At 41.9% G+C, this 16686-nt stretch overlaps 1 protein-coding gene across 3 annotated transcripts in view; it reads right to left on the reverse strand.

The window, feature by feature from the left end:
• The window catches only part of CTNND2 (catenin delta 2), a 900906-nt gene that overhangs the window by 328717 nt on the left and 555503 nt on the right, over positions 1-16686 (reverse strand). For all 3 annotated transcript variants that reach the window (XM_045082021.1, XM_045082022.1, XM_045082023.1), the window contains one exon: positions 14529-14784. In XM_045082021.1, coding sequence (XP_044937956.1) covers positions 14529-14784 — 256 coding nt within the window. The remainder of the gene's footprint in view (positions 1-14528; positions 14785-16686) is intronic.

A 16686-nucleotide genomic window follows, 5' to 3' on the forward strand; every position in this document is an offset into this window, starting at 1 on the left:
CCCGCAGCTCTTTTGAAATGGAACTAGCGTACAAATTCAAAAAATGTTGGGGATCACTGTACCAGGTTTCAAAGTTGACAGGAAACATCCTGGTCTCATCGTGACATCCTTCAGGAGAGAGAGGCTGAGGGCAGAATGAGGCCCTCGCATGAGGGGCCGGCCTGCAAATGTCTGGCCCAGAGTTTTCTTGGTACAGTGGGTTCCTCTCTCAAGAGGATCCCAAAACACGCGGCCCAAGGGTCATGTTTTAGGATGAAATTTTAAGTGAGGACACACATTTCATCTCATTCAATGAGATGCACTTTAGTATGTATTGTGTATTGCAAGAGCGTTTCCTCCTGAATTTCCCACTCGGTTTCTTTCTTGTCCTTCTTCTCTTCGGTCTTCCTCCTCTTTGTCCTCCTACTCTTCCGAATAGAATGACTCGATTCTAGAACATACTTGGTTCAGCAATCCAGCTCAGACAGTGGAACGCGATCACCAGCCCATAAAAGAATTTAGGTTACTAGATTTGTCAAGCCGGAATGTATCACGAGAAGAGGAAATTTCAGCTTCAAATGTATCTTTCTTACTATAAAATGCTAATTTTATCTCTATCGATGTCAGTACCCCCAAATTAATGAGCGCTATTAGCTGCAAAATATCTCAAGAAGCAACGAAAATTAATTCCCATTAGTTACAAAGTGGCAGACAACTACCACCTGCCTTGTAAGACAATAAAGTTCCGATGCTCCCTTTTTGTCCTCGATGAAATGTTTAAAGTCAGATGGTGAAGAAAGGTAACTTGAGGCATGATGAAAAGGGGCGCCTGGGTGGCTCAGTGGGTTACAGTCTCTGCCTTCGGCTCAGGTCATGATCTCAGGGTCCTGGTATCAAGCCCCACATTGGGCTCTCTGCTCAGCAGGGAGCCTGCTTCTCTTCCTCTCTCTCTCTGCCTGCCTCTCTGCCTACTTGTGATCTCTGTCTGTCAAATGAATAAATAAAATTTAAAAAAAGACATCATGAAAAAATATTAAAACTAATTTGTACATGAAATGACCAAAGGGGATTTCAGATTTTGCATGCAGTGGAGTCAACAAGGAAGGCTTTCAGGATTGATTAATTGAGATACGCTGAAAGTGAAATAGGGTTTGCACAGTTATAGCAGGATAAGTCGGAGATTTAAAAAAGGGGGGGGGGTTCTTTGAATTAAGAACGAGTTGAATTCTACCAAACATTTAAAGAAGAAGTAATTCCTATTCTCCTGAAACTGTTCCAAAAAATAGAAATGGAAGGAAAGCTTCCAAACTCATTTTATGAGGCCAGTATCACCTTGATCCCAAAACCAGACGAGGATCCCATCAAAAAAGAGAACTACAGACTAACATCCTTGATAAACACAGATGCGATTTTCACCAAAATACTAGCCAATAGGATCCAACAGTACATTAAAAGGATTATTCACCACGACCAAGTGGGATTTATTCCAGGGCTGTAAGGTTGGTTCAACATCCACAAATCAATGTGATATAATACATTAATAAAAGAAAGAGCAAGAACCATATGATACTATCAATCGATGCTGAAAAAGCATTTGACAAAGTATAGCATCCCTTCCTGATCAAAACTCTTCAAAGTGTAGGGATAGAGGGCACATACCTCAATATTATCAAAGTCATCTATGAAAAACCCACCGCAAATACCATTCTCAATGGAGAAAAACTGAAAGCTTTTCCGCTAAGGTCAGGAACACAGCAGGGATGTCCTTTATCACCACTGTTATTCAACATAGTAATAGAGGTTCTAGCCTCAGCAATCAGATAACAAAAAGAAATCAAAGGCATCCAAATCAGCAAAGAAGTCAAACTATCACTCTTTGCAGATGATATGATACTATATGTCGAAAACCCAAATGACTCCACTCCAAAACTGCTAGAACTCATACAGGAACTCAGTAAAGTGTCAGTATATAAAATCAATGCACAGAAATCAGTTGCATTTCTTTACACCAACAACAAGACAGAAGAAAGAGACATTAAGGAGTCAATCCCATTTACAATTGTACCCAAAACCATAAGATACCTAGGAATGAACCTAACCAAAGAGGCAAAGAATCTATACTCAGAAAACTATAAAGTACTCATGAAAGAAATTGAGGAAGACACAAAGAAATGGAAAAATGTTTCATGCTCATGGATTGGAAAAACAAATATTGTGAAAATGTCTATGCTACCTAAAGCAATCTACACATTTAATGCAATCCCTATCAAAATCCCACCCATTTTTTTTTCAAAGAAATGGAACATATAATGCTAAAATTTATATGGAACCAGAAAAGACCTTGAATAGCCAAAGGAATATTGAAAAAGAAAGCCAAAGTTGGTGGCATCACAATTCCGGACTTCAAGCTCTATTACAAAGCTGTCATCATCAAGACAGTATGGTACTGGCACAAAAACAGACACATAGATCCATGGAACATAATAGAGAGCCCAGAAAAAGACCCTCAACTCTATGGTCAACTAATCTTTGACAAATCAGGAAAGAATGTCCAGTGGAAAAAAGACAGCCTCTTCAACAAATGGTGTTGGGAAAATTGGACAGCCACTTGCAGAAAAATGAAATTGGACCATTTCCTTATACCACACACGAAAATAGACTCAAAATGGATGAAGGATTTCAATGTGAGAAAGGAATCCATCAAAATTCTTGAGGAGAACACAGACAGCAACCTCGTTGACTTCAGCTGCAGCAACTTCTTCCTAGGAACATCACCAAAGGCAAGGGAAGCAAGGGCAAAAATGAACTACTGGGACTTCATCAAGATCAAAAGCTTTTGCACAGCAAAGGAAACAGTTAACAAAACCAAAAGACAACTGAGAGAATGGGAGAAGATATTTGCAAATGACATATCAGATAAAGGACTAGTATCCAAAATCTATAAAGAGCTTAGCAAACTCAACACCCAAAGAACAAAAAAATCAAGAAATGGGCAGAGGACTTGAACAGACATTTCTGCAAAGAAGACATCCAGATGGCCAACAGACACATGAAAAATTGCTCCACATCCCTCGGCATCAGGGAAATACAAATCAAAACCACAAAGAGATACCACCTCACACCAGTCAGAATGGCTAAAATTAACAACTCAGGAAAGGCCAGATGTTGACGAGGATGCGGAGAAAGGGGAACCCTCCTACACTGTTGCTGGGAATGCAAGCTGGTGCAACCACTCTGGAAAATAGCATGGAGGTTCCTCAAAAAAGTTGAAAATAGAGCTACCCCATGACCCAGGAATTGCACTACTGAGTATTTACACTAAAGATACAAACGTAGTGATCCAAAGGGGCACATGCACCTGAATGTTTATAGCAGCAATGTCCACAATAGCCAAGCTATGGAAAGAACCTAGATGTCCATCAACAGGTGAGTGGATAAAGAAGATGTGGTAAATATCTACAATGGAATACTATGCAGCCATTAGAAGAAATGAAATCTTGCCATTTGCGACAACATGGATGGAACTAGAGGGTATACACTTAGCAAAATAAGTCAATCAGAGAAAGACAACTATCATATGATCTCCCTGATATGAGGAAGTGGAGATGCAACATGCGGGGCTTGGGGGGTAGGAAAAGAATAAATGAAACAAGATGGGATCAGGAGGGAGACAAACCATAAGTGACTCTTAATCTCACAAAACAAACTGAGGGTTGCTGGGGGGAGGGGGGTTGGGAGAGGGAGGTGGGGTTATGGACTTTGGTGGGGTGTGTGCTATGGTGAGTGCTGTGAAGTGTGTAAACCTGGCGATTCACAAACCTGTACTCCTGGGGCTAAAAATACATTATATGTTTATAAAAAATTTTAAAAATACACACACACACACACACACACACACACAAAAGAATGAGTTGAGTTCTCTGAGAAGCACAGAGCACTTTAAATGATGAGTAATTCCAAAAGGTTGAGCTTAGCCTCATGCATGCCTATTACATACATACACAAACAACCAGAATGCATTTTTCAAGGTTCTTATAGCTACTCTGATGGATCCATATTTCAGCAAAAGAAACAAATCTTGAGTTTCTCTGGTTCTGTGAATTTATAGTTTCCATTTTTAATACTCTATCGACATTGATATCAACAATGGAATATCAATGGCATATTCCATTCCATTGATTCTGAAGAATGGGATATGATATTCCAAAGAATGGAATATTTTTATTTTTTATTTTTTTATTATTATTTTTTTAAACTAACAGGTTTTTTTTTTTTTTAAGATTTTATTTATTTATTTGACAGAGAGAGAGATCACAAGTCGGCGGAGAGTCAGGCAGAGAGAGAGAGAGAGAGAGAAGCAGGCTCCCGCTGAGCAAAGAGCCCGATGCGGGGCTCGATCCCAGAACACTGAGATCATGACCTGAGCCGAAGGCAGCGGCTTAATCCACTGAGCCACCCAGGCGCCCCAAATGGAATATTTTTTGAATGACTTAAAAAAATGTGGTAAAACAAAATAATAGCAAAGCCTGGGACCGAGAGAGCAGACCCACGACGGATAGATAGGAAGGAAAATCAGTTCCTTGTTATTGTGTGTCTTTTGTCACAGTAACAATGGTGTATGCTTATGGAAATTCTGTTAGTCTTATCTCTGGATAAATATGTGCAGAGCCAATAAACAGATAATTTGTACATATACACATGTCCTATGTATGTGTATACACACATAAACTTTATCTACCTGTATCTACAGACATACACAGAATCTATGTGTACCCAGACCCATGATCTATCCAGCATAACTGGGAGTACCAGTACCCTCCCCAGAGCAGAGGATGATAGTCCTTGAGAAATGACTGACTAACTGGGCTAACTCCATCACTCTCATCTCTTGGTTTCTCTTAATGGGTCGGGGCTCGGCTCTTCCCATCAGAGCCAGCTCCAGAGAGACTGGCCAGGGGCCAGGGCGTGGGGGGAGGGGGCGGCAGAAAACTTCACAGAGAAGAATGTATATAATAGCTTTCATTCCCATTTGCTGGCTCTAGCTAGCTTGGGTTTGGCTTTTTGACCCAAACGAGGTAGGGACCTCCAGAACGCATGTGGGCTGCTTTAGAGAGATGGGTTTCCCAGACTCTCATACACCCGGAGGCCTGGCTACTGGGTGGGGCCCCACAGGTGGTCAGCTCTCCCGGCAGGGTGTCGGCTGCCTGCTGACCCTTGAACTTGGGGCAGAGTCTGTTTCACCAAAAGCATGTGGAGGGACGGGAAAGAAGCGGTTGGTTCTCAAGAGTCAAGCCTGTACGCCAGAAAAGCGCGAAACAGACTTCCGCCACCACAACTGATGAGCTCTCTGTTACTGATGAACTCGGTAGTCCTCTGGGCACAGGGGCTCGTTGGTCACGACCGCCGGTGTCTCATCCCTCTTTACTGCGCAGTGTCACGGAGGGCCCCGGCCGGAAGGTGCTTCGGTATAAACGAGGTAGGTACTAGAAATGAGCTGCTGTTGTAAAAATGCAGCGGTTAACTTCTACAAGTGGTTTTTAAGACAGGAGGCAAAATGAGTATTCTGGGCGGTGGGAAAATCAATACTGGCACACGCCAAGTACTGTGTGGGAACTTTGCTTTCCTTTAAACTGATAAAAGGGATCCCGAAAAGGAGACTTTTGTAAAATAAACAAACAAACAAAATCCTTCTGCAGTGAAATCTGCCCTCCCATCTTCCAATTCTGTTTCCTGCTACAAGGGCCGGGCTCTCAATTACTCCTAGCCTCCTGGCTCTGGGCTCACCGGACCCCTTCCAGCCTGGCCTCCCAGCTCCTGGGCCTCCCCCGTCCTTCCAACCAGACAGCCCGTCTCTCTGCCCTCTGCCATGTTTCCATCTTCTGATGTCCTGATGACGGGGGGGGTGGGGGGCAGAGGGCCCGGGGGTGGGCTGGGGGCTGAGGCAGGAAGTCTGCCTTACTGAGGCAGCTGACCATGGGCCCCTCCCCATATGAGGAATGATTCCAAAGGTGCTAGAGTCAACACATCTTACCTCACAGCTTTATGAGGAAGGCACTTTTGTTATTTCTGTTTTACCTACAAGGATGCTAAGGGCAGAACCCATGAGTGTCACTCCCAGAATGGCAACTTGCTGCAAATCCCTTTCCCTGTGTGGGCTGTGCTTTACCCAGGAGAGTGGGTGGTTTCCTTCTTAAAAGGAGCCCCACACCGAGGGCCCCTCTGCAGCTCTTGGGGTGTGTTGGCCCAAGTGAAGTTTTGGATGATATTATCTGGCTTGAAAACAGCTCTCACAACATGGCACTCAAGCATGCCCCAAAGCCAAGAAAATAGCTCGGCTCACCCATCTCTACTCTGCAGCGGTGAACACCCGCCATCTGAAGCCATGACAGCAGAGGTGACACACTCAGACCTTCCACATCCAGCCATATTGCTCTTTCCGAAGAAAGGGTCTTTCTGATGAAGACCATGAGCCAACCCAAAAAAATTCTGTTTTACCTTTAACATAGCCTGTCTTAAGTTCTAGCTTTGGCGTACAACTATTGTAGAGGGTAAAGAGTGTAAGTGTGCACGAAAGCACGTGTCATTGGTTGAAGAAGGTCCCTCCCCGGCCCCCCAGAATCCATGTCTCTGTGGAAGCTCAGAAGGTGACTTTCTCTGAGAACGGGGTTTTGATGGATATAAGGAAGCGGAGGCCACGCTGCGTTGGTGACGATGAACACGATGACGGGCGTCATTACAGGACATGGAGAGGAGGCCGGGAGAGAGAGGAGACCGGGTGTGAGGACTGGACAGAGATGGAGGGATGCTGCCCCGACCCAGGGGACAGCCAGGTCTGCAAGTTGCTAGACTGTCCCCTGGGGCCTGGGGCCCATGCCAAGACCTTGGTTTTGGACTTTTGGCCTCGAGAACCACGAGAGAATGAGTTTTTGTTGGTGCAAGCACTCCGTTTGTGACAAATTTGTGAAGGCAGCCACAGGAAATTCATACATTGTATTTATAGTTTCTAAGGAACAAATCCACATTGGGGATGCAAGCAAATGTTCCATTCTGATTGGGAGGGTGGATGGTAATACTCAGAGATAGTTTCTTACCGGAGCCTCTATACCCCCAACCCACCCAAGGCCTGAGAGCTTCAAATGGGCCCTGCCCCTCCATCATCAGCAGCCCCCTTTCCTTTCCAACTCTTATCTCTGTCTCAAAACTTCCTACCACATTTATGTAAATATCACCTCTTGCTCAAGGTTTGTGCCAAACACTCAGTTTCTCCAACACACTTCTCTAATTGTGTCTGTCTTATTTACCCAGGGCATTGCAGTCATTTCTAGATATGCCTTTCTCTCCTGTGTATCTTTGAAAGCTCCTTAAAAAATGAAGCTGTTTTCATGCTGTCCCTACACCTACAGAGCTCATCTTAGAATGGATGGGTGACTACGGAATGGATCCTAGAATGGATCACTGGAAAGTCACCTAGAGCACAGATGCCTTCTGATAGACGTGGAGGAAGGAGTCCAAGGAATGAGAGCTACAAGGTTCTCCCCTTGGGCCAGCTCCAGCCATGTCTTAATAAAACCTTGCTGAGGACATACATGTGTGTCTTCCTTACTTCCAAGGGACATGGAGCAGTGCATTATAGTAGTTATACTGTGTAACAAAATTGGGACCCAGAGATTTCTTCAGTATCGAATAATGTAATCACCCAACAAGAAGTAAAAGTAAAGCCCTCACTTAAGTTAAAAAGAAAATTAAAAATTCAAGGTTAAGTATCATTAATTCATAGCTTTGCAGAATTCACAGGTGAAAAGACTGCATTTTATTTCATTGTAAAGTTAATACTGATATCAATATTCATGGAAGTTATAAACATAGGGTTTGAATTCGGACAGGCCTGAATTCACTTTCTAGCTCTCTGAGCCTTAGTTTCCTTATATGTAGAATGGGCACTATAAAGATTCGTATCATAGGGATTTAGGGATAATTAGATTAAATAATGAGTGTTTAAAAAGTTTAATGTTGTTTTACAGTCAATTAATCTTCAATAAAGCAGGAAAGGATATGCAATGGGAAAAAGACAGTCTCTTCAACAAATGGTGTTGGGAAAATCAGACAGCAACACGCAGAGGAATGAAACTGGAGCACTCTTACACCATACGTACAAATAAATTCAAAATGAATTAAAGACCTAAATGTGAGATCTAAAACCATAAAAATCCTAGATGAGAACACAACTTTTAGATGAGAGCAGCAACTTCTCTGGCATTGGCCATAGCAACTTCTTTCTAGCTATGTCTCCTGATACAAGAGAAACAAAACCAAAAGTAAACTATCGGGACTTCAGCCAAATAGAAAGCCTTTGCCTAGTGAAGGAAATGACTGACAAAACCCAAAGACAAAACCTGAAGAACTGGAGAAGATATCTGCAAGTGACATATCTGATAAAGGGCTAGTAGACAAAATACATAAGGAATTTATAAAACTTAACACCCCAAAAACAAATAATACAATATAAAATGGCAGAAGACATGAACAGACATTTCTTCAAAGAATACATCCAGATGGCCAACAGACACATGGAAACATGCTAAACAGCACTGAGCATCAGGAAAATGCAAATCAAACATGCAATGAGCTGTCACCTCCCACCCGTCTGAAAGACTAAAATCAGCAACACAAGAAACGACAGGTGTTGGCGAGGATGTGGAGAAAGTGGAACCCTCTTACACTGTTGATAGGAATGCAAGCTGGTGCAGCCACTGTGGAAAACAGTATGGAGGTTCCTCAAAAAGTTAAAAACTGAGTTACCCCATGATCCCGCAATTGCACTGCTGGGTATTTAGCCAAAGAATACAAAAATACTAATTCAAAGGGACACATGCACCCTGATGTTTACAGCAGCATTATCACCAATATCCAAATTATGGAAGCAGCCCAAGTGTCCATCAATTATGACCATTCATCAAAAAGATGTGGTGTATGTATATGCAATGGAATATTACTCAGCCATAAAAAGTGAAACCTTGCCATTTGCAAGGACATGGATACAGCTAGAGAGTATACTACAAAGAAAAAGAAGTGAGTTAGAGAAAGAAAAATACCACATCTCAGTCATATATGGAACTCAAGAAACAAAGGAAATGAGCAAAGGAGAAAAAAGAGAGAGGCAAACCAAGAAACCGATTCTTAACGATACAGAACAAATAGATGGTTACCAAAAGGGAGGCGGATGGGGGGGCAGCAAATTAGTGACGGGGACAAGGAGGGCGCTTGTGATGAGCCCTGGGGGACGCCCGGAAGTGCCGAATCACCATAATGCACACCGGAAACTAATAGTGCCCTGTGTGTTAACTAACTGGAATGTAAACAAACTAACTGGAATTTTAAACAAAAACTTAAATAAAATCAAGTAAATATTCAAAAAATGTTTAATGTTGTGTATAAAATATATTGCTTATTTTTAAAATCATGGTTATCATCATCACTGCCACCAACATCATTCTCATCTCACTCCCAAGAAAACGTAGTAGGAGCCTAGGTTGCCCCAGGGGAACCCTCGCTCCCTTCCTGCACTTCTGGGGACGCAGAAGCCGACCAGCAAGGCCACTGCACGACTCCCAGACGAGGGTCCCGGAAATGACTGCTCAGGGAGGAGATGCAATGAGCATAGGGACAGCAGGCCTGGGTCCTGCAGAGGGGCTGGAACTGGCCTCGAGGGGTGTCCTGGAGAAAAGGGGTAGGCGTATTCTCACGTGATTTCAAAGGTCAGGGTGTGAGCTTAGAAGAGGTGCCAGTTTTATGTCAATATAAAATCAATTTACAAGGCTCGAGTTACTCAAAGAATTAATAAGATGCTTTCAAGACATGGTGAGTGGCCTGTGGCGAGAGGCATTCAGGCCAGCTGATAAGCTTGCTTTTAGTCTCACTGAGCAAATGGCTTCCAAGTGCTCTTTACCCTCTGATGGTCTTGGACTTGTGAATCCTGCATTTCCCCTCCATTAGATGAAAGATTACAGAGCAGTCGAAGTGAAAACTGAGCTCCCCAGAGATCTCACCATTCAGGAGAACTGGACAATGAAAAAACCAGGTAACTGCTTCACTAGAAACACTTCGGCCATATTGCTTCCGTTATATAATAATGCTTTAAACTTTAAGAAAGTTTTAAAAAATATTTTTCTAATCTTCACCTTTTATAAAACATTGTTGAGGTAAATTTTGTTTCCTGATGTATGCTGTATGTTTGGTTTTGTAGTGGGCAATGGAGAGACAGTATTTGGAAAACAATCTTAATCTAGGCTTACCCACTGATGAGATATTTATAAGCAGGCATACCTAATAACATTTACTAATACAACATCCAATAGTAAAATAACTTCAGTAATATCTTAAAATAACCGATAAAATAGAGTCGAAATGCAATTGGGCAATTCCTTAGAAAATGCATATTTTTATATTATTGTTCAAATATTGTGACTTGAAACAAAAGATTCTATGGACTACCAATCTGATGGCATCAACAGAAAGGTGGTTACAAATCTGGGCCCCAGCTTGGCACTGATGATGTGTATCTCTGCTACGTTGAATAACACAGAGAAGATGGAGTTTAACTTTAAAACGTGTATAATCAGTTGGATCCTTTTAGCACGTTTGCAGAATCGCTAGGGATGGCGTACATCAGGAACTACAGTCATCTTGGAAAGTGATGAATCGAACAGGATTAAGAGACGCTATTCCTGTTACGACCACAACCTACGTTAAGTTCTGTCAGTGAATGTCTAAGTCCTAGCTTTCCTTTCATAGACAAGAACATTTATAGTACTTTCATTTTTTAATTTTTTTTTAAGATTTTATTTATTTACTTACTTATGTAGAGAGAATGCATGTGCCAGGATGAGGAGGGGCACAGGGAGAAGCAGAGAGAGAGAGAGAATCCCAAATAGATTCTGTGCAGAGCATAGAACTCAGCGCAGGGCTCGATTCCAGGACCCTGAGATCATGACCTGAGCCGAAATCGATGTTAAGATTTATATGCGACCTAGATGTCTAATAACAATAGCTGAGAAAATTCAGCATTTGGTAGAGCATTGAAAATATATTAGCTGTGTCAACAATGCTTAGGAAATTCACATTTCATGGAAAATAACATGTAATTCAAAAATAAAAGCTTCTTGACAAATGTTGCAAAATTTATATATATATGTATACATATGGAAATTTCCTCAGTCGTGGCTGACTTTAAAAAGGAAATTAGATTTTATCATCTCTGCATAAAAAGGTATCTGTGCATTCTTTCTTGGAGCACACCATGGGGGCAGCCTAAAAGCAAAAAGACCTAAGTTTTGCCACTGTATATGACTGAGCCAAGCAAGCGAGGAAAAATCCAAGCTTTTAGAATCAATTTTTTACATCTTGTGGCCTAGATGAATTAAGAGCTAATGAAATCTCTCGTTTCAAGTCTAATGACTGAAATGGGGTTATCTTTTTTTAACTTAATTTTATATATTTATTTGACAGAAAGAGACACAGTGAGAGAGGGAACAGAAGCAAGGGGACTGGGAGAGGGGGAAGCAGGCATCCCGTCTAGCATGGAGCCCGATGTGGGGCTTGATCCCAGGACCCTGGGATCACGACCTGAGCCAAAGGCAGATGCTTAACAACTGAGTCACCCAGGCGACCCTGAAATGGGGTTATCTTGATCTCAAAATCTTATGTTAAAAGACACTACTTTCTAGAAAGCTTCGCATTAAGTAATACTAAAATTCTTCCATAGAGATAACACACAGGTCTGCAGTAAGATGTAGAAGGCGGGTATTAGCAAAGAAAGTCAAAGAAATCAAAAATAAGACCCAATAAGCAATTAGCAGAGCAAGGAGAGAGATTTAGGCAACCTGTACCATTTCCTTTATCACTCCAAACTCCTACACACGCCCATACCATCATTCACTCACCTTCTGAAAAAATATATATATATTTTTAAAAGATGGGAGTCTATTCCTTCATTTTCCTTTTTGTTGTTGTTGTTGTTTATTTTTTAATAAAAAAAATGAAACTGTTCATGCCAATGCATGGTGCTCTGTCCTAAGAGTGCGGGTTCTCGCCTGCACACCCACCTGCCGGCGGTGTGATCGCCAATGCTATTTGCCACGAGGGTTCTCCGTTTATTTAAAGCACGAAACCTATCCACTTTCTTCCTCAAAGGAGAATTACATCAAAGAGGTAAGTAAAGGTACTTTGAGAATTACAATGTGCTAGAAACATATGTTCGAAATAGCAGAGGCTTAGAAGGTCTGGTATTTAATGATAAATAAAACTACAAATTCTCTTTAAAATCGGAAGCTTGAAAGAAGCGTAAAGACTGTAAAAGTGTAAATCACAAGTCCTAATGCCAAAATAAACAATTTTGAACCCCAGAGGTTAAACCTATTAGCTCTGGTATTGGTCACCTGATAACAATCAAAATTCATTATCCAATGGAAGACACAAAAATCTTCTCGTAAAAGAAGCATTAGATTTTGGGCTTGAATTTTAGATTTGAAATGTCTGTCAATTAAACCTGAACAGGTTGGCATATTCCCTGATTTTAGGACAACTCTTACGGCTTTATTTTATTTTAAACCCCATCCATTTTGCGTGATGCTGGATGATTAATTCCTTTTGCACTAATTAAATCACAACAGAACCAAAACAGCTCTGGTTCTACAGATACGGTTCCCTTTTGTTGATATTTCTGGGCTTAAGATGGTGGTATGATTCTTTTTTTTCAGATTTAACACATATTTAAGGCTAATGACTAGCATTCCTGAAAACAAGAGTGAATTTGTAATTCATAGAGTGCAACGACTTGCATATACATTTTGCACATACAAAGAATTAATAGCCAATATTCTCTTATTTACGGTAACATTTTTTACTGGTTATCCTGTTTTGTTTGATAGTAGGCACGCAGTAAATATAATTGTTATAATCTGTAACTTAAAAAGGTAAGAGAGCTATGACAATTCACTAAAAGAAGAAAAAAGGTTACCAAAATGATAGTAATATGAAATGGAAAGATACAGCATTTAATAAAATAAAATGCATTTAATATACAGTACAAAATAAAGACACTGAGCTGTGGCTTGAGAAACAAATAAATTTGGCCTCTTATTAAGCCAAATTCCCCTAATAGGAAAATGTAAAACTTTTCCATCGGAGATAAAATGTTTGTCCTCATTTAAATAGAAAATGTTAAATACAACAATGCCAATTTCATTATGTATTTTTCTATTTAGCGATTTCTGTGTTTCCTATTCCTTTATTTCTATAGGTTTCCAGGAGCTTGTAGAGAAAAATTACTTAAAAATAGACTGCTGAGGTGTTATCTGAAGAACATTCTATCCACATGAGCCGAAAGTACTTAAGGATTTGGGGCAGACTTCAGGACCTTTGAAACTGAAAAACCTGGATAAGCAGATACTACACAATGTAAATGCAGGTATGCTTCTTATTTCCAGGAGTTAAGATTGAGTATTTGCTACAATTTATTTTTATAATAATGGAGGTTTCACCGAATATAGTATGTAACACGGACCCTCAAGTAGCTATCTCAAAAAAACAAACAAACAAACAAACAAACAAACAAAAAAACACCAACCATAAAACGGTCCCATTCAACCTTTTATGTTTGTAGGAGGGATTTCTTTTCACAAAATAATCTATGAAACCCAATACAATATACACATACTCGTGTGCTCTATCAGAGAAAATTCCTTGAGACGAATTTTAAGTATCCTACCAGAGCCAAGTGACATGCCCGGCTATAAAGAAATACCAAAAATCTGACATGTCTATAATATTCACAGATGCAGATATATATTTATGGGACTCTATCAGCATAAATCAAATGGCTATGAATAAAACATCATTTAACCAATTCCAACTTCACGAGCAGAGCGCCGTTAAATTTCTCACCCCTGCGGGAGAAAAGCAAGCCAAGAGAAACACAGCCCGGTGAGAAGAATTTGACACATTCGGCCCAAGTTTTTATCAACACCCAAACTCCTTCAACCTCACATTTACTTTCAGACATAGAAGAATACAGGTAATCGGATTTTCTAAATTTTCCATTTTCGGTATAACCTGGAAGATGGACCACTTGACACTCAGATACCAGGAAACACACATGCACAGGGACAAAGCGTGGTCCTGCTGGGACAAGCGAGCGCCCAGACCGTGCCACCTGAAGTCAGGTGACGTAAGCCCCCAATCCTCGATTTTCACTCTACACAAGAGAACCGCACCCCATCTTCTCAAAGAGCTCCCATCTCCGGCACCTGCTGATGCTCCGACCAAAGGGCCACAGAAGATACTAGAGGTCCACGATCCATGCCCCTGCTCCAGACCAAACCAAAGATTATAGAACCCAACGTTCTATAATCTTATAAGGCGTCAACACTTTAACGCTCAGCCAGTGACACAAAGGCCACAATGGGACGTCAATGAAATCACGCCGGAACAGTCCCAGGCTGGACAAGCGCTTTAGGCATCACGGTCGGGAAAAGAAAAGGTTTGGTACCCACCTGGGATCTTTCTGAATGCTATCGATGGACGGGGATCTGGCCAAGGTGCCTTCGGGTGGGAGGGCAGGGCCGGATTTGCTGTACGGAGACTCGACGGAGGGACAATACTGCAGCTGTCGGTAGGGGTCGGCGTAGTTGGAGGCTGGGCCGGCGGCGTAGCTGGCCCTCTGGAAGGTGGCGGCGGCGGCGTTCTGGGGACCATGCTGGCTGCCTGTGCGCTGCAAGGGGATGGAGTCGACACCGGGGGAAGATGGGGCTACGGCAGGAAAGTAGGGACAAAGTAAAACATTGAGGACCTGCTCACAGAAATCGTTAACCAGGTCTAGGCGGGGGGGGGGGGGGGAAGGTTTGGAAGAATAAAAAAAAATAATCTGTCATATTTGAACCAATACATTCAGTGTGACCCAGGACCGTGATCACCAGCACACTGTCCCAGATAGAACCTCTCCGCGGCCGGGAAGATGCACCCCTGTGTGTTCACTGTTGACCGACACCCCAGAGAAGCTTTGTCCATCTCACACATAAGCTCCACGGAAGACCCAAACCCAGAGGATCCCTGGAAATCTTTTACGAGGGGTCACGGAGAGATGGTTCTTTGTTGTGCAAGTGGAGAAAATGCAGGAAGTGTGATTGTTCAGGTGATGTTACATTAGTTTTATTAAGAGTGTAAAACAAACTCAGTAATGTGGTTAATTTTCCCGAATAAAAGGGGAAAAAAAAAACACACGCATGGGGGTGGAGGGTGCGAGGGAGAGGCAAATCTCTCATTTCCACAATTAGTCCCGGGGCGTTAAACATGGGACTGTTCTCGCTCGTGGAAAGCAGCTCCCCCGAGATGTTCACAGCCCTCTCCCTCGACTCAAGCTGTCAGGGTAACAGGTTCCGTGAAGGGCCGGCATGCAGGAGAAGGCAAAGAACCGCCCAGCAGCAGCGCAGACCAACGAAGGAGCCGGCGTGCCTTTTCCAGAAGTACGTGCATCTTTTCAAAACGTCTGCATTATTTTGAGAAGATTTTGTGCATCAGTTGCTAAAGTCAGTTTGACCAGTTACCAAACTGCACTTCAATTCTGTTTGCTGCGTGGATTCTCTCCAGTTCGTTTCACAGCATTCTTTGTATCTGATTCTCAAAAATATCTGACATCAAGGTGTAATGCACATATACAAGGGAAAGATGTTTTTCTTGTTAACGGCATGTGACCAGTTTTGGATTGTTGCAATAATGGCGAGCCTGGCCCGATCCTAGACAGTACGATGGCTTCCTGGCACCGCAGACCAGAAGACAGACAAAAGGCAGCCAGTGTTTGCGTGCAGCTGTTTACACCATGGGGGCTCTGTTATAGAAGAAGGTTTCAATTATAAGTCAAACCCCTCAACTCTGACTTCCTGAACGCTTAGGATGACAGTAAAGCTTATTTTGTCCCCTGTCACGTTAGGGGATGTATGCCAAATCAAACACATCCAAAATGATGTCACACTGAGCAAACAATTTTTTAAAAGAAATTAAGGAAACTGTGTCAAATGACAAAAAGGTTGTAAGGTGAACTGGAGGAAAACATTCTCAGGCTGAGAACTGAGTTTTAATGAAGAGGTCAAGGCTTCTCATTGCCAACAAACAGAAATACTTAACCTTACAATAACCCAGATTAGGAGACGAGCCACTGTCACAAGGTGAAGTGTAGAAGGATACTCAGGAAAAACTTTCTAAACAAAAAATATACATATATTCCAAGAAGCAGTCTTCGAAATGACGACGACGGTCCTGATGGATTCGGTTTCAAAATGATCACACGAGACGATGAACATTAAGTTTGGAAAGAGAAAATGTGTCTTGCTTCATTTGCAATTTCTGGAAGAGTTATATTTTCTCCCAAATAGTACAAACATGTGTAATTAAAATTCAAGTCTTAAAAATTTATGAACAACGTACTTTATATTACAGTGACGGGGCTGAGAATTTAGGCCAGGCATAACCTTGCTTTTGGAAGAACAAATGCACAGGGGCAAATAAAATTTCATTTTCTAGAAGAGTTGTGACAAGCTAGGCAGCAAATCCAGGGCAAAAGGGGAAAACCAAATACACCTGATAGTTTCCAGATAAATGCTTTTTTTTTTTCCTTCAGGAAAGTAATACCTACATTCAAGCTTGCCAAAAATGGTT

This window comes from Mustela putorius, unplaced genomic scaffold, assembly GCF_011764305.1.
Source record: "Mustela putorius furo isolate JIRA1106 unplaced genomic scaffold, ASM1176430v1.1 tig00000589_pilon_pilon_pilon, whole genome shotgun sequence".
Taxonomy (NCBI): Eukaryota; Metazoa; Chordata; class Mammalia; order Carnivora; family Mustelidae; genus Mustela; species Mustela putorius.